This window comes from Panthera tigris, chromosome E2, assembly GCF_018350195.1.
Source record: "Panthera tigris isolate Pti1 chromosome E2, P.tigris_Pti1_mat1.1, whole genome shotgun sequence".
NCBI classification, from domain to species: domain Eukaryota; kingdom Metazoa; phylum Chordata; class Mammalia; order Carnivora; family Felidae; genus Panthera; species Panthera tigris.
In genome coordinates, this window is record NC_056674.1 from 3208940 (window position 1) to 3226803 (window position 17864).

General features: G+C 55.5%; 1 protein-coding gene across 3 annotated transcripts; it reads left to right on the plus strand.

Moving 5' to 3' along the window:
- The first annotated feature begins 403 nt into the window (after nt 1-403).
- On the plus strand, nt 404-17607 carry PTPRH (protein tyrosine phosphatase receptor type H). Of its 3 annotated transcripts, XM_015536902.2 has the most exons (17): nt 470-598; nt 1781-1814; nt 2032-2298; nt 5141-5395; nt 6551-6820; nt 7752-8051; nt 8395-8661; nt 10467-10545; nt 10672-10719; nt 13541-13631; nt 14007-14097; nt 14381-14457; nt 14551-14685; nt 14933-15055; nt 15272-15432; nt 16794-16929; nt 17037-17607. In XM_015536902.2, the coding sequence occupies exons 1-17, from the start codon at nt 548-550 to the stop codon at nt 17145-17147; spliced, it is 2496 nt and encodes an 831-aa protein (XP_015392388.2). In that variant the 5' UTR covers nt 470-547; the 3' UTR covers nt 17148-17607. The 3 variants fall into 3 exon arrangements, with proteins under 3 accessions (XP_042825632.1, XP_042825633.1, XP_015392388.2); XM_042969698.1 differs by lacking the exon at nt 1781-1814 and having other exon boundaries at nt 404-598; XM_042969699.1 differs by lacking the exons at nt 1781-1814; nt 15272-15432; nt 16794-16929; nt 17037-17607 and having other exon boundaries at nt 404-598; nt 14381-14462; nt 14933-15022.
- The last annotated feature ends 257 nt before the right edge of the window (nt 17608-17864 follow it).

Genomic DNA, 17864 nt, shown 5'->3' on the forward strand with positions numbered 1-17864 from the left:
TGTCATATGTGATAGGCAGGCAGGAGTGATAATGAACAGGGCTCACACCGTGAGGGCCGCTGTGCTGTGGAGGCAGGGAGAGGTGACGGGGCCTGAGTCAATGCACAGAGCCCACCACAGGACAGGGCTTCGGACCCAGCCTCCTCTGCCCCTTGACAGATGGAGCTGGAGCTGTCTCTTTCCCAGGCCTGACTCCCGCCTGACCATTCGGGACCTGCTCTGTGCATTCATGGAGGCGGCAGCGGCGCTGGCGGGGAAGCGGGCCCTGACCCAGGCGATTTGGGTGGGGCAGTGCGAGGGGATGCGGGAGGGGAGACCCCACGGCCGGAGAGGCGGGGCCGGCCGGCGCGCAGGAGTGCGCAGAGGTGAGGACCAGGGCTGAGGGGTGGGGCGGGGCCGGGAGCCTCCACTTCCTCCTCCTCCCTTCCCACCCTGGCCCGTGGCTTCACCACCATGAGACTCAGAAAGGGGAAATTCTCGCGTTTAAAGTCCAGCAGGTGGAAGGTCAGGGCTGGGACACCTGGGTCCCTGGGCAGTGTCTGGAGACATGATGGGGACCGGAGGGAGCCTCGGGGCCTGGGGGAGCCTGGTGCTGTTGGTGAGTGCTCCCAGACAGGGGTGGGGAGCTGGGGTCCTGAGGGAGTAGGAGCTTCCCGGAGAAGGAAGCAGGCTTCCGGCTTGTCAGTGAGCCTCACACCTGGGCTCTCAGATACTGCCGTCCACTGTGAGAGTGAACTGTGCTTTCTGGCAAGACTCAGGCGTGCCCTCAAAGACCCAGGAGTCTGGGCCCCAGGCCTCCTCCCTCAGACCCAGGAGTCCGGGCCCCAGACCCTCCTCCCTCAGACCCAGGGGTCCCAGCCCCAGCCCCTCCTCCCTCAGACCCAGGAGTCCCGGCCTCAGGCCTCCTCCCTCAGACCTAGGAGTCCTGCTCCCAGCCCCCTCCTCCCTCAGATCCTGGAGTTCTGCCCCCAGCCCCCTCCTCCCTCAGATCCTGGAGTTCTGCCCCCAGCCCCTCCTCCCTCAGACCCAGGAGTCCTGGCCCCCAGCCCCTCCTCCCTCAGACCCAGAGGTCCAGGCTCCCAGTGCCCTCCTCCCTCAGACCCAGGAGTCCAGACTCCAGACCATCCTCCCTCAGACCCAGGAATCAGGCCCCCCTGGGGTCCTGGCTCCCAGCCCCCTCCTCCCTCAGACCCAGGTGTCCTGGTCCCAGCCCCCTCCTCCCTCAGACCTAGGAGTCCTGACCCCATTCCCTCCTCCCTCAGACCCAGAGTCTGGGCCCCCAGCCCCCTCCTCCCTCAGACCCAGGAGCCCTGGCCCCCAGCCCCCTCCTCCCTCAGACCAGGTGTCTGGCTCCTGGTCCCCAACCTCAGTATCTTCCCCCATTACCACTTTGCTGATTAACTTCCTGCCCCTCGTCTTCCAGAGCCATATTTTTCTGAATGTGTAACCATTATCCTCTGGCCTTATCAGCGGAGCCAACCCTAACTCCTGGGTCCCTGGAGCCCCGCCCCTGCCACACTCCCGGCTGCAGCACACACACACCAAGAAAAGACAGATGGATGTTGCAGTGACCTTTGTTAGAGCAGAGCCTCGGGGGAGGAGACAGCTGGCCGTGTCCCTCCTCTCCCTCAGGCCCCAGTGACTTGGGTTAGGGCAGAGGACAGGAGGGTGGCTGGCCAGATTCCTCCTCCCCCCTCCCCCCTACCACCAGCCCTGCAGTCTCCCCTGGGTCAAGGGAGACGAGGCTCAGAGTCTGACTCTCCCCTCTGTGTTCTCCCAGGGCCTGTGCAGCTGGACAGGGGCCAGGGCGGCTGGTGAGTGACCCCTGCTGAGTCTACCGCCCACACGGAGAGGTTGCACCCAAACCCGTGTGAGCTCTGGGGTGGGGAGGTGGTCTCACGGAGGGCACGGTGATCCATGGCCGGCACTCAAGGAAACGGTCCTTTCTGGACTCAGACAAGCGCTGGGCGTCGTGGAAGGCCCAGTACTGACCTCCTGTGCTCACCCCGGGCCCTCCTTCCTGATCCTCAGCCCCCAGCCCCGGCAAGAACCTGACTGCAGAGGCCCGGACCCCCAGCTCCATCACCCTGCAGTGGCAGACGCCCCGTGGCCTGGACCGGAGGCACCACACCCCCTGGGGCCTGTGGACCGGACGGGATGGCGGAACCGAGGCCCCGCGCACGACCGACACCAGTTTCACGGTGGACGGACTTGGGCCCAGGTCTCCGCATGAGTCTTCCGTGGGGGTGGAGCAGGATGAGACCAACAGCTCCAAGCAGACTCTGCAAACCAGCACAGGTGAGAGGCAGTCATGGCCATGTTCTTGACTTCTGCTTTTCCCAAAAGGTGGCCGGCAGCGACAAGGACATGGCAGGTTCTGTCGCCCAAGAGAAATTGAACGGAAGCAAATGTGTAAATTTAAGTTTTCGATCAACCACTTTAATGTTTGTTTGTTTATTTATTGAAAGAGAGAGAGAGACAGACAGAGCATGAGCAAGAGAGGGGCAGAGAGAGAGGGAGACACAGAATCCGAAGCAGCTTCAGGCTCTGAGCTGTCAGCACAGAGCCCAAAGCCAGGCTCCCACTCACGAACCGAACCGCGAGATCACGACCTGAGGGGAAGCCGGACGCTTAACCGACCGAGCCACCCAGGTGCCCCAATGTCAACCACTTTTTTTTTTTTAATTTTTTTTTCAACATTTTTTATTTATTTTTGGGACAGAGAGAGACAGAGAATGAACGGGGGAGGGGCAGAGAGAGAGGGAGACACAGAATCGGAAACAGGCTCCAGGCTCCGAGCCATCAGCCCAGAGCCTGACGTGGGGCTCGAACTCACGGACCGCGAGATCGTGACCTGGCTGAAGTCGGACGCTTAACCGACTGCGCCACCCAGGCGCCCCTCAACCACTTTAAAAATAAGTAAAAAGATGGGTGCCTGGCTGGCTCAGATCAAGAGCATGTGACTCTTGATCTCCAGGTTGTGGGTTTGAGCCCCACATGAGGTGTAGAGATTACTTAAAAAGACAAAGAAATTTAAAAGTAGTAAAATGAAACGTGAAATCAATTATAAAGTGAGAATTTATTTCGCTCAATAGATCCAAAATATTATCATTTTTTAAAGTTTATTTAATTATTTTGAGAGAGAGAGAGAGAGAGCACATGTGCGAGCAAGTTGGGGAGGGTTAGAGAGAGAGAGAGAGAAAGAGAATCCCAAGAAGCCTCCCCACTGTCAGTACAGAGATCGACATGGGGCTCGAGCCCACGAGCCATGAGATCATGACCTGAGCCAAAATCAAGAGTCAGATGCTTAACTGACTGAGTCACCCAGGCTTATCCATTTTCAAAAGCAGCCTCCACGAGCAACCTGGGGCTCGAACCCACACCCCTGAGATCAAGAGTCGCGTGCTCTACTGACTGAGTCAGCCACGTGCCCCCAAATATTATCAATATTATCATTTTGAAGTGTAATCGACATATATAAGAACCAGAAGATAGTTTACATTTTTTAAATGTTTATTTCTTGAGAGAGAGAGAGAGAGAGAGAGAGACAGACAGAACGAGTTGAGGAGGGGCAGAGAGAGAGGGAGATACAGAATCGGAAGCAGGCTCCAGGCTCTGAGCTGTCAGCACACAGTCCGATGCAGGGCTTGAACTCAAGAACTGTGAGATCATGACCTGAGCCGAAGTCGGACGCTCAACCGACTGAGCCCCCCGGGCGCCCCAAGATATTTTCTTAACTTCATACCCGCTCCTCAAAGCACAGTGTGTATTTTGCACCGATATCACGTTGTTGGAGCAGGAGCAGGTGCACTGCAAGGGCTCAGCGGTCACACAGAGCTTAGGACCCCTCCCGACCCCGCACAGTCCCAGCTTTCAGCCCCCCAGCCCTGTGAGAAACCTGAGGGGGGAGACTTGGACCAACAGCTCTATCACCCTGCACCGGGAGGTCCCCAAGGACCCAGAGCCTCAGAGATGCACCTGCTGACTGGGTCCAGTGGCACGGAGACAGTGACAAAAGTGAGACCCAAAACAGGACCGTCACCAGTTACAAAGTGGGGAGTGGGGCAGGACTTCAGTCACTGTCCTCATATGAACTTTCTGTTCGGGCAGAGAAGAACAAGGTTCCTGGCTCCAGGAAGACCCTCGAAGGTTCCTCAGGTCCCGCCCCCTGTTTCGTTCCCTTTTGTTCTGCTTGAGGAGGGTGGTAGGAGATGGTTGAGAACCCATAGGATCGCCGACAAATCTGGCCTCCCTGTGTGCACCATGGAACGTGGACACCCTGACCCTCTGACTCTTCTCCTGGTTCTCAACCATGTCTGGTCTTGACGATGCAAACTCCGATCGTCAGCTCCATCATCCTGACGTGGACAGTTTCCTCGCTCTAGAGCCGCTCTGGCCTAGAGCCCCTCCCCTGGTCACCCCCGTGGGGCTATTTAATTTTTTTTTGTAACGTTTATTTATTTTTGAGACAGAGAGAGACAGAGCATGAACGGGGGAGGGTCAGAGAGAGGGAGACACAGAATCTGAAACAGGCTCTAGGCTCTGAGCTGTCAGCACAGAGCCCGACGCGGGGCTCGAACTCACGGACCGCGAGATGGGGACCTGAGCTGAAGTCCGCCGCTCAACCGACTGAGCCACCCAGGCGCCCCCCGTGGGGCTATTTAAAATTCAGTTCACTAAAATGGAAAATCCAGTTTCATGTTTTACGTGCTCAAGAGCTCAGATGAGGGGGTCCCAGTCCCCCTCCGTATCCCCCTGGGATAGCGTCTCTTATACTGGGCCTTGGGAGAGCATTTCCATCTTTGCAGCAGTTCTGTTGGAAACTGCTGGTCTAGACCCTTGCTACTCAAACTCTGGTCCGTGGGTGGGCACTGCCGGCGTGTGCCGAGAACTGGCTGGAGATGCAGAGTCTGGGTCTCGTCTCAGACCCACCGAACGAGAACCCGAATCTTAACGAGATCCCCAGTGTTATGTACGCACACTGAAGTTGGACAAGCGCTGGTCTAGACCACACGCCTTACCTCTCCTGGGACCAGTAGTCGAGGCAGGACTGGAGACTTTGAGGGCTAAAAATGTCCACTGACTGTACCCCTGATCTAGCTCCCTTGCTGACACCGGACCCCTTTCCCTAATTTTTCAGACCCCTATCCCGTCAGGAACTTGAAGGTAGAGGCTCAGACCACCAGCTCCGTCACCCTGATCTGGGAGGAGCCAGATGACCCTGACTTTCAGAACTACGTCTACTGGATCCAGTGGACTGGGAGTGAGACGCAGAACACAACCAACACCAGCTTCGTGGTGGGCGGACTGCAACCCGGGTCCTTGTATGGATTTGCCGTGTGGGCAGAGAAAAATGGAGTCGTCAGCTCCGCGACAGTTTGCAACGCCACCACAGGTGAGTGCCACCTGCTGCAGTTCTCTCTCTCTCCCCTTTAAAAAACGTTTATTTAGGGGCACCTGGGTGGCTCAGTCGGTTGAGCGGCCGACTTCGCTCAGGTCGTGATCTCGCGGTCCGTGAGTTCGAGCCCCGCGTCGGGCTCTGTGCTGACAGCTCGGAGCCTGGAGCCTGTTTCAGATTCTGTGTCTCCCTCTCTCTGACCCTCCCCCGTTCATGCTCTGTCTCTCTCTGTCTCAAAAATAAATAAACGTTACAAAAAAAATTTTTTTAAATAAAAATAAATAAAAAAACGTTTATTTATTTTTGAGCATCTCTTTGGGTCACGTTGACCAGGATTTGAAGAAAGAACATCACAGGTTCTGAGCTGGGATCAGTCAGGGTCTGGGACCCTCTAGAATATAGACATTGAGACTAGGGGGTGTCTCTCCTTAGCCACCAGGACTGTGTAGGGAGCACAGGCATGTTGCCTCAACTGTGGGGACATTAGGTACCATGGAATGTGGACACTCTGACCCTCCGACTCTTCTTCTCCTGGTTCCCAACTGTATCACGGTCTTGAGAATGGAAGCTCAGGCCACCAACTCCATCAGCCAGATTGGGAGGTGCCCCCTGGGCCCTGGCCTTTGGGACTACACTTATTGGGTCCAGTGAACTGGAGAGGGAGACAGAATTGAGACCCAACACTTATCCAAAACTTCAGTTTCACGGTAGAGGGACCCAAAACTGGGACCTTGTATAAATTCTCTCTGTGTGGGCAGAAAAGAATGAATTCTGTGCTGGTTCCAGACAAGAACCCCAGTAAGCCCCCCAATGACAAACATCAATGCCCACTCTCTCTTTTGGTGAGAGCTGAAGAACCAGCAAAGAGAGCACCACCTTTGGGTTCTGGGATGCAGCCACCGTCTTTACAGTCTTGCCGAGCAGTGCCCAAATCCTGAGTCCACAGGAGAGAGGTGGCCTTTTCTGGGGACCGGCCTGTCTGGGAGTCTGCGGCTGAGCATAAGGCTGCAGGTGTCCCGTCCCTACCCCCAGGTTCCATGTCTAGAAATGCTCTTTAACAAGACTGGCTGCCCCAGGAGGAGGTCCGTCCGTGTGTTTTGGATTCTCGTGGACCAGGGAGAGGATATTCTGACCCTCTGTTCCTTCTGCCAGTCCCCAACGCAGTGATGAGCCTCAGTGTGCAGAAGCAGACCAACAGCTCCATCACCTTGAGCTGGACAGCTCCCCAGGACCCAGATCATCCTCTCTACACCTACGGGGTCTCATGGGTCAAGGAGAGCACCAGCGCCATTAGCATCCGGAACACCACAGATACCGGGATCATACTAACAGAACTGGAAGCTGGGAGCTTGTACATCGTCACCGTCTGGGCAGAGAGGAATGAGGTCAGCAGTGACAACCAGACACTCACTGGAGCCACTGGTGAGACTCGCGCTAGTTCTAGACAGAGCCAGTACTATTGGAATGGGAGAGAGAGAGGGTTGGGGAGACTTGGTGACCCCATCTAGCCTCATAGAACCTTGAGCCTGTAAGTCTGCCTTCTAGGAAGAGTCCGTCCTCTGCAGCCAGAACTTTCTAATTGCGAGGTCTGTCTTTGGGGATGAAGAGAGCCCCTGACCATCCAGCACCACCCCTCAGGAACCAACAAAGCCAGAAGACAGAAGGGCACAGCTCATCCCAGTATACTAGCTGAACCCCAAGCAACCCAGCTCTCAGCCTATATGTGAAGGGTTCCAAGTGTGACAGGAGCCAAAATTACCCCCAGGAACTAGGTTCACTGTGTATGCATGAAGCCTGGAACTGTTTAGTCTTCGGCTATTTGGGCTAAGAAGACTAAAGACAACAGCTCCGTCAAGAAAGAAGGGCCTGGGGGCGCCTGGGTGGCTCAGTCGGTTAAGCGTCCGACTTCAGCTCAGGTCACGATCTCGCGGTCCGTGAGTTCGAGCCCCGCGTCGGGCTCTGGCCTCATGGCTCAGAGCCTGGAGCCTGCTTCTGAATCTGTGTCTCCCTCTCTCTGTGCCCCTGCCCCGTTCATGCTCTGTCTCAAAAATAAATAAAACGTTAAAAAAAATTAAAAAAAAAAAAAAAGAAAGAAAGAAGGGCCTGGAAGTAAGGAAGGACCCTGCCTCGGTCTGCTCACCTGAAAAAGGTGATGCGTAGGACCCAGGGCGATAGACTCAGGACAGAGAGGGCCCCGGTGATCCTGGTCCCCACCTGGCCTCTTTTCTGCGGTTCACTCTTCTTAGCAAGTGGACTCGTCTGGTGACTGAGGGGTCGGGGAGGTGGGCAGGCTCAGACGGGAGGGTCCTTGAGGATACACCCGCCCCCTTGACCTCCTGTCCTCTCTCCTCAGCTCCCAACACAGTCATGGATCTACACAAGGAAAACCAGACGAACAACTCAATCATCCTGCGGTGGAAGGTCCCCACAGACCCTCACTCTCAGCTCTACATGTACTGGGTCCAGTGGACCCCTGGGGGATATCCCCAGGGACAGCAAGACCCCCAGGGACATCAGACCAACCACACAGGCAGGACCAATGACAGTTGGTATGAGGTGCAGACCCTGGAACCCGGGACTCTGTACACCTTCAGGGTGTGGGCAGACAGGAACAACGTGACCAGTTATGCGCAGAGCCTCCTTGCATCCACAGGTGACATGGGCCCCCTTCTACCTGGTGGGAGCTGAGGTGGGGTCCGGGGGCAATGGGAAGAGTGGACTCCAAATCCCATCAGGCCATGGGGTCATGCCTTGCTAAGCTGCAGTGATACAGAGAGCCCAAGGGCTCATGGGAGTGGTAGTCCGAAGGGATCTGTTGCGTGTCCATTGGGGGAGGACAGAAAATGAGAGCTGAAGAGAGGTGTTTTGGTTTTGGGAGGGAAAGGATGTGCTAGTTCTCAGAGAATTGGCACCAGCGGTGGGAAGTGGGGGTAGGGTGGGGAGATGGAAAGGCACCCTTATGGCTCCTACTGACTCCTCCTGTCCCCTCCACCCAGCCCCGAGCCCAGTCACCATCACCTCCTGCATCAGCACCTCTGGGGGCCACGGGGTCATCTTGACCTGGTCCTGCCCCGTGGGAGGCTACGAGGCCTTTGAGTTGCAGGTGGGTGGACAGCGGGACTGCCAGAATGGATCGTCCTGTGGGAGGGGCGTGTCTGTGTGGGATCTCCAGCCAGCTCAGTCTTACCCAGCCACCGTCACCACCATCTGGGATGGAATGAGGGCCCCGTCTGCCCCTGTGACCTGCCACACGGAGAATGCAGGTGAGCAGATCCCCACGGGGACAGAGCTACGGTGAAAGGCTCTCTAGATCCCATCGGGCTCTGTTGTGAAGGAGCCTTACCTACACAAGGGGTCCTTTGTGTTTCCCTGTTTGCTTTCTTTGCTGCTTTCTTCAAAACCGCTCTCTTGAGATATAATTCACATACCATACAATTCACCCACTGACAGTGTACAGCTAATGGCTTCACTACACCCACAGGACTTGGCCAACCCATCACTCTTACACTATTTTCATTACTCACTAAAGAAAAATCACCTCCTTACACCATCAGCCCCTAATTCCCTCACTTCCCCACCAGCCTGGCCTCGGTAATCTCAAATTTATCTTCTGTCTCTGTAGATTTGCTTGTTCTGGACGTCTCCTAAAAATATCATCATCCTTCTGTGATGTATATCATCAGTCTTTGGTGGCCGGCTTCTCTCACCTGCTGTACCGTCTCTAAGGTCCATCAATGTTGTAGCACGTATCGGTGCTTCATTGCTTTTTAATGTTAAATAATATTCCACCATACGCAGAGACCACATTTCGTTTATCCGTTCGTCTGTGGATGGGTCCGTTGGGTGGTCTCCACTCTTTGGCTATTACGAGTAATGGTGCTATGGACATTCATGTACCCATTCCTGTGCAGAAAGGAACTTTCTTTCTCTTGGGTATATCTCCAGGAGTGGAGTTGTGGGATCAAGTACTTAACTCTGTGTTTATCTTCTGGAGAAGTGCCAAACTTTCTTTCCCCAACACGACTGCACCATTTTCCACTCATCGGTGGCGTATTTGGGAGAGGTTTGGGCCTCATACTTAGTAAAACTCTGATCATATACCTTTGATGGTGGCCATAAGCTTCACTGGGCCCCATCTGTCACCTTCTATGAATCAGGACCTCTTATAAGATTGCGTCTCTGAGATGGCAGGTTGGAGCGATGATAAATAGATGCCCAACTGGGCTTCTCTGGTTCCTGCTGCCCAGGAACGTCTCTTGCTTAGCAGCAAAGAGGGTCTCTGGAAGGGAGAGGAAAGATGCCCGTGTCCAATTCATGGGGACCAGGTCCATTAGGGGAATGGGCTGTGTGAGACCCTTCTAGAGCCTGTTGACAGGTCCTCGTAACCAGGGCTGTTGGGAAGCTGCATCCTGGGGCCACGACAGCTGATGGAGGCAGGCTGTGGGCTGGAGTCTGCTCCAAGACCAGGTATCTAAGGACAGACCCTGAGGGATCTGTGCCCATTAGAGCCTGGGGCCAAGACCGTGGGCACCACCACTGCAGGGGTGCCCTTCTGCTAGCAAACAGAACCTCTGAGAACACGAACCTCTGTTCTGGCGGGAGGCATCAATGCCATCAATGTGGTTTCTCAATCTTGACCCTACTGACATTTGGGGATGGATCGTTCTTTGCTGTGGGGGCCATCCTGTACATTGTAGGATGTTGAGCAGTGCCCCTGACCCCCGCCTGCTGGATGCCAGTGCGACACCACTCCCATGGTGCCAACCCAGAATGTCCCCAGACATCGGTGACAGAATCGCCCACGCCGAGAATCATTAATCTGGGCCAAGGAGGGGAAGAGGCACTCTGGCAGCCAGGTTACCTGAGCAAATGATACCTTTGGACCAGGCTCTTCGGGAAAGTTGGGTGGGAGGTGGGGCTCTATCCAGAGGCTTTCTCCTCTCCTTTCTCTGCCCTCGCATCTGCCCTGTCAGCCCTCTGGTCACAGTCTGGGTGAGGACAGAGGTAGGAGAGACAGGTTGCCAGTGGAAGAGGCCAACTCCAACGGTCCCCATACTTCCTAACCCAGGGGTTGTCGCTGGAGCCATTGTCGGTGTGGTCCTGTTTCTCATCCTGGTGGGCCTGCTGATTTTCTTCCTGAAGAAGAGGTGGGACTCGTCACAGGGCTGACTGACCATCTTCGGGTGGGGACGGGGTGGCAGGGAGAGGGTGAGGATCCCTGTTCCGGCCTGACCCCCCCCCCCAAGCCTTCTGTTCCAATGTCTCTTTCCCAGGCACAAGAAGAGCCAGAGGAAACCGGCACCCAAGGTTCTGGGCTCCAGGTAAGCAGAAAGTGTTGGAGAAGTATCTGGAAGAAGCAGTGTCAGGTCAAATCGAGGGGTGCTTGCTGGTCACCGGATAGGTCAACGGGTGGGCTCAGCGCACCCTGACACGCAATGCTCTCTGCCCCAAGGATCACAAGCCTTTCATCACCCCCCTCCAGCCTGGGCCGAGGGCTCTGGAACCAACTCCAGCTCTGGGATTATGTTCATCCAACAAAAGATTCACTCAGCACGTGTATCATGTGTCAGGCACTGTTCTAGGCACAGAGGACACCGTGAGAGAAACAAAGATTCCTGCCTTCGTGAAGCTTACATTCGAGCACAAAAAATCATTAATAAACAAGATAATAGAGATTGTGATACAGGAGGCAGTAGAGCAAGAAGTGGCGATAGAAAAGGTAGAAGCCTATTTTGTTTTATTATTTTTTCCTTTTGTTTTTGAGAGAGAGTGCAAGCGGGGGAGGGGCAGAGAGAGCGAGAGAGTGAGAGTGAGAGAGAGAATCTTAAGCAGGTTTCATGCCCAGCACAGAGCCCAACGTGGGGTTCTGTCTCCCAACCGTGAGATCGTGACCTGAGCTGAAAGCAAGAGTTGGACACTTAACCTCCTGAGCCACCCAGGCGCCCCAGAAAAGGTAGAAGAATATTTAAGATAGGGTGTTAAAATTAGAGAAAATTGGAGAAAATTGTCCAGGTAAAGCCATACCAAGAAGATGACTAAGAGGAAGTCATTTGTGCACAGACTCATGTGCACATCTTGGGAAATGGTGTTCCAGGAAGAGGGACCAGCAGGTGCAAAGGCCCTGGGGCAGGAGCATGCTTGGAGCGTTTAGAGAATGTTGGGTATCTTGGCGACTGAGCAGAGTGGCACCAGAGTGTCACGTGAGGGAAGCGGGTCCAGGAAGAAGACAGGAGCAGCACTAAATGCTGCTGAGCCATCCCTCCAAGGATGGACTGAGAGGAGACCCTTAGAATTGGAGATAAGGAGGGGCACCTGGGTGCCTCAGTGGGTTGAGCGTCCGTCCGACTTCGGCTCAGGTCATGATCTCCCAGTTCGAGGGTTCGAGCCCCGCGTCGGACTCTGTGCTGACAGCTCGGAGCCTGGAGCCTGCTTCCGATTCTGTGTCTCCCTCTCACTCTGCTCCTCCCCCGCTCACGCTCTGTCTCTCTCTCTCAAAAATAAATAAACATTAAAAAAATTAAAAAAAAAAAGAATTGGAGGTAAGGAGGCAAATAGGATAGGGGGACTTTGGGGAAAGGGGTCACTCCCCTGTGGAGTGGTGCTGCAGACACCAGGCATTGGTGATGTGGAGAAAAGAAGCAGAGAAAACTGGTGTGTGTGAGCAGTTTAAACGTGCACGGGCTGTGTTAACAGGCTTTGTTGTTGCTTAGGTGTGATAAAGGCAACAGATCCCAAGAGGGGAGTCCTCAGTAAGTCACACAGGCTCAGTCGGGAGGCAGGGGAGGTGGGGACAATGGTGGGCAAGAGCCTTAGTTATGGTTTCCGTGGGAAGGAATGGGTAGCTCGAGCCCAGTGCAATGATTTGGGTGAGCTCCGGGGTGTAAGGGCTGCCTCTGGTTGTCAGGCACCCGGCCCTGAGGGCTGAGGGCAGGTGCATAGTGGCTCAGTGTGTGAGAGCCACATGCACGAGGTGGTGGGCGTGTGGGCTTGACCACTGCTCAAGAAGGGGGCCGGACTGGCCTCTAGCCCCCGGCCTCCGAACTGGGTCAAGACCGTGTTTATGAAGCTGTCTTACAAGAGGACAAGCAAGAAGGAGCTGGAGCTGCGTGAGGTCAAAGAATTTAAGAAAAAAAATGTTTAATGTTTATTTATTTTTGAGAGAGAGACAGCCAGCAGGGGAGGGGCAGAGAGAGAGGGAGACACAGAATCGGAAGCAGGCTCCGGGCTCTGAGCCGTCAGCACAGAGCCTGAAGCGAGACTCGAACTCACGAGCTCACGCTGAAATGACGTAGCTACCCAGGCGCCCCCACTGTTGTGCAGCTGTCCCCACCGTCTGTCTCCAGAACTTTTTCATCTTGCAAAACCCAGACTCTGTCCCCATTGAACAGGATCCCCCCTCCGCCTCCATCAGCCCCTGGTGCCCCGCCCGGTCTACTCTCTGTCTCTGTGGATTTGACTCCCCTAGGGACCTCACAGAGGTGGATTCACACAGTATTGGTCCTTCTGTGACTGGCTTATCTGAGCTAGCATAATGTTCCCCAGGTTCACCCATGATGTGGCCTGTGTCCACACACAGAGAGAGTGAGCAGGGCAGGGGCAGAGAGAGAGGGGTGAGAGAGAGAATCCCAAGCAGGCTCTGTACTGTCAGCGGGGCTCGATCTCCTGAACTGGGAGATCATGACCTGAGCCGAAATCAAGTCTGACGAAGTTAAGTCTGATGCTTAACTGACTGAGCTACCCAAGTGCCCCATATTTGAAAAAAATTTAAAACACTGAATTGATAGATCCTGAGAACAGATATTGGTTGCCCGAGGCAGAGGGTGGAGGGTAGTTGAGTTGGGAGAAGGGGGTCAAAAGAAATAAAGAGCGACACCCCCCCCCAAAAAAAAAGGCCCAGGGGTGTCTGGGTGGCTCAGTGACTTCAGCTCAGGTCATGATCTCACGGTTTGTGAGTTCCAGCCCCACGGTGGACTCTGCTGACAGCTCAGAGCCTGCTTGGGCTTCTGTCTCTCTCTCTGCCCCTCCCCTGCTTGCTCTCTGCCTGTCAAAATAGATAAAAATAAACTTAAAAAAAAAAAAGCCCTTTCTTTTATCCCAAGATCACATGGCCAAGGGAAGTTAAACTCTGCCCTTTTCCCACAGCCTCCTGGAGAACATCCCGGCACAAGACTTTGCTGCCCACGTGAGGAAGAACGAGAGGGATGCCAATGGCGGCTTCGCAATGGAGTACCAGGTGTGGTGACAAGCGAGGGGCTGAGCTGAGCCCCACGTGCCCACCCCAGACCTTGCCACACCTTTCTTTGCTTATGCAAAAAAATTCAGGCACAATTATGTTTTCGCCTGTGACACCGTTACGGGCCCTCGGGTCAGCCCTAAAGAAACACGTTGGCTTCCCCGTGTTGTGTCTTCTGTCGCCTATCTCTCTGGTCCCCGCTGTCCCCCAAGCCTCCCCAATGCCCTGCGGGGTGATGGTACACGTTTCTGTGGGTGCTACAGAATTCCAGGGCGCGGGGGTGAGTGGGGCGGTGCTGAACGGGGGTGTCCTCCGGGAAGATGGAGAGACTCCAGGGTCCATGCTCGCCCCCTCTCTCTCTGCCTCTGCCCGCAGCGATTGGCTCTGGAGGGCACCAAGCAGTCGCAAATGGTGGCCTCAGCTCTCGAAAACAGTGCCAAGAACCGTTACCGAAACGTGCTGCCCTGTGAGTCTTAAGGCCTCTGCTGACTTTACCCCTGGCCGTGACTTTGTCAATACCCCATCCCTGGCCCCTTCCCTTATTCCCTATGGGACACAAAGCTCTTACCCCCTGTGAGGGGGGCACCCGGCCCATTCCTCCCTGCTGAGGTCAATCCACCCTTCTTAGGGCTCCCAGAGCCTGTGTGCCCTCAGCGTGACCTCTGTCCCTGGGTCTCAGTCTTGTCTCCATACCTTCCTGGGTCTCCCACGCCTGTCTCTGCTTCACTAATGCTGGCCTCTTCCTCTAGACGACTGGTCCCGGGTGTCCCTGAAGCCCCACCAGGAGGAACCAGGATCCGACTACATCAACGCCAGCTTCATACCTGTAAGGTTGTGGCTGCGAACCGGGAGGGCGTTGAGCAAAGCTGAGCAGAGAAGGACTGGAGGGGGTTGTGACTTGCCTGTTTTCTCCCATCAGGGTCTCTGGGGCCCCCGCGAATTCATTGCAGCCCAGGGCCCCCTGCCCCAGACGGTGGCTGACTTCTGGCGCCTGGTGTGGGAGCAGCAGAGCCGCACCCTGGTCATGCTGACCAACTGTGTGGAGTCCGGCCGGGTGAGGGATCCGCAGGGTCTAGGTGTTGAGCCTTGACCTCCCATGTGACCCCAACCTCCTCCAGTACCCTCAGCCCATCCATTGGTCCATATAACCCAGTGGCCTTGAGAAGGAGGGGTCCTCCTGGCTGGGATGAATCTACACCTGGCTGCCTGTAGGTCTTGCCTCATCACCAGGCACTGAGTACAAGAGCCCCGGTGTAGATGGGCCTCAGGACAGGTTCTCTGACCTCTCAGTCGTCCCCCAGGTGAAGTGTGAGTACTACTGGCCTCTAGACACCCAGCCATGCACATATGGGCACCTACAAGTGGCCCTGGAGGGGGAGAAGGTGCTGGAGAACTGGACGGTACGAGACCTGAGGGTCCGGCACGTAAGTCTGCTCCACCCTGCCAGCCCCACCCCGACCCTCGCTCCCTCCCCCAGAACTATCTGGGCAGTCGACTCCTCAGAACCCCTCCTGAAGCCTAGACTTCCGTCACCGTCTCAGGGGACCACAGTGTGCCCAGGGATGCCCCCCACCAGTCAGAAACCAGCCCACCCTGGGGTGCTGAGCGCTCCCTCCCCAGCCTCCCCTCCCTCTCTCTAGATCCAAGAGCAGAAGACACTACGTGTACGTCAGTTCCACTACATGACCTGGCCAGACCACGGCGTCCCCCACTCCCCAGACCCCTTGCTGGCCTTCCGGAAGATGGTCCGGCAGTGGCTGGACCAGACCGTGGAGGGAGGCCCCCCCATTGTGCACTGCAGGTGAGGACCCGCTGGCTCTAAGAGAACGGCCCCTGCCAGTTTCAGGAGCCAGAACCTTCTACAGGAGATGGAAGAGAGGAAGAGGGGAATGCGTTGATGGAGAGAAGGGAGGAAGGGGTGAGGGGCAGGAGAGAGAAACAGTCAAAGGTTTTGAGAAACATTTGAAACACCTCCAGTGCACGCTGGGAACCTCATCCTGCCCATCACTCTCCTGTCGTCGATACTGAAGACTGTAGAGGAGGTTATGGGCGGGGGGGGGGCACGAAAAGGGGCTTGCTCCAGAGTGGCCGACAGCCTCTGAAATGGAAGCTCTGGTTACAGTGACAGTCGCATTCAGGGAGCACGTACCGCCAGTGACGTGATGGAAACTCCACAGTCACGGTCTTGCTGGTCCTCAGGGCAACCTCATGACCGAAAGGGTTTCCTCCCCATTACAGCGCTGGGGAAACCCAGTCAGAAAGCGTACGTCTTGGGTTCAAGGCGTAAGGGGTCAAGCTGATGCCTGTGGTGGCACTCTTACATTCTCTGCTGAACCGTGTCCTAACACCCGCCCTGTCCCAGGATAGCACCCCCTGGAGGTGTCCCCAGCAGAGGGTCATCCCCTCCCCCAAGCACAGAAGGGACTCCTGCGTAATGGTTTAGACGATTGACTTGAACCGGAAAAAGGATCGAAGCACTGGTTCATTCCACCATGTGGAAGAACCTTGATAACACGGTGCTGAGTGAAATGAGACAGACACGACAGGTCACATGTAGTAGGATCCCGTTTATGGGAGATGTCCAGAATAGGTAAGCCCACAGAGCCAGATTGATGGTCACCAGGGGCTGGGGAGAGCGGAGAGTGGGGAGCGACTGCTTAGCGGGTACAGGGTCTCCTTCTGGGGGGACGAAAGTGTCTGGGAACTAATTAGATGTGGTGGTCACACAACATCGCGAATATACTAAATGGCACTGAACTGTTTACTTTAAAATGGGTTTATGTTTAAAAAATATTTTTGAATGGTCAGCTTGGGAGTTCCTTTTTCTTGTGTGTGAACTCCAGAGTGACCTGGGACAGACAAGCGACCTCACTGTGCTCAGCCTCCATTTCTCCATCTGTAAAATGGGCGTGCTGTTAGCTCCTACTTCTCAGGCTTGGGAAAAGTGACAAGGGCGCGTAGGGCATTGGAGGCAGGGCCGGGCAGACAGAAGGAGCTCCAGGCAGAGTCACACACAGTGGCTTTTACCACTTACACGGTATCCCCCCAGAATGCTATCTTGCTGAATAATATACTCTGATCCCGGATGCTCCAAAAATAGATCCCTCCAATCAGCCAAGACTCCCCCTTCCTGTGATCTGACCCCTTCTTGTTCCTGCCTAGTGCTGGCGTGGGCCGCACAGGCACCTTCATTGCCTTGGATGTCCTGCTGCGGCAGCTGGAGCATGAGCGTTTTGTGGGAGCCTTCAGCTACGTGCGGAAGATGAGGGAGAGCAGGCCTCTCATGCTACAGACTGAGGTGATGGGGTTCCCGAGGGCACAGGGGGGTGGGGGTGGGGCCTGGGGGGAAGGCAGGCCCAGGCTCAGAAGGGCACCCCTCACCCCCTGCCCCGTGCTTCTCCCCAGGCCCAGTACGTGTTCCTGCACCAGTGCATCCTGCGGGGTCTCCAGCAGTCACCCCTAGCCCCAGCAGAGAAAGGGGCTTCGTACGAGAACCCGCTGTATGAGCATGTCTAAGCCACAAGAGACTTGAGACCCCAGTGGAGACTCAGACTCTGGATCTCCACTTGAGCCCAGATTCCTGGAGCCCTGGGAGAGCAGAGGGCTGGGGTCCCAGACACCTGAGTCTTGCCGGAGGAGGGGAGGCCTGGGTGTCTAAACTGTTTCCCTGGAGGACAGAGGGCAGGTGGGAGTGGGTATCCTGGATTCCTGGTCCCTTGGAGGAGGAGGGATGGGAGTTAGGCTTTCCTAGTTCTTCGAGGGAGGAGGAGGCTGGAGGCCTAGGCTGCTGGATTCTGGGGAAGGAAGAAATTCGCGTCTGGAACTCTAGCTACCCCTGGTGCAAAGGCAGACAGGATCCATCCCATTTTTTATTCCAGAAACCAAATCTGTCTTCTAGGATCTGAGATTTCCCTGCACCCCACTGCGTGTACATATCTTTTTCTTCTATCCCATAATTTATTAAATCACTATTCTCCCCCAGGGATGCTTGCTATAGTGGATTTCTGGGTCTGGAAATAATATTGGGGTGGGAGTGGGGCTGGATTCCTGATGTTTAAGCACTGAGGTAAATGTCCTAGGGAAGAAGCGAGACCCATAATTTTGCACCCGAAAAAAAATGTGTTTGGATGGTTGAGTCTCTTAGAGAGGGCTGGAGGTCCACACTGTGTTCCAGCGTCTGTCCGGTTCCTGAAGCCAGGAGCATAGGGGCTTGCTTCCTGGGCCTGGTGCTAG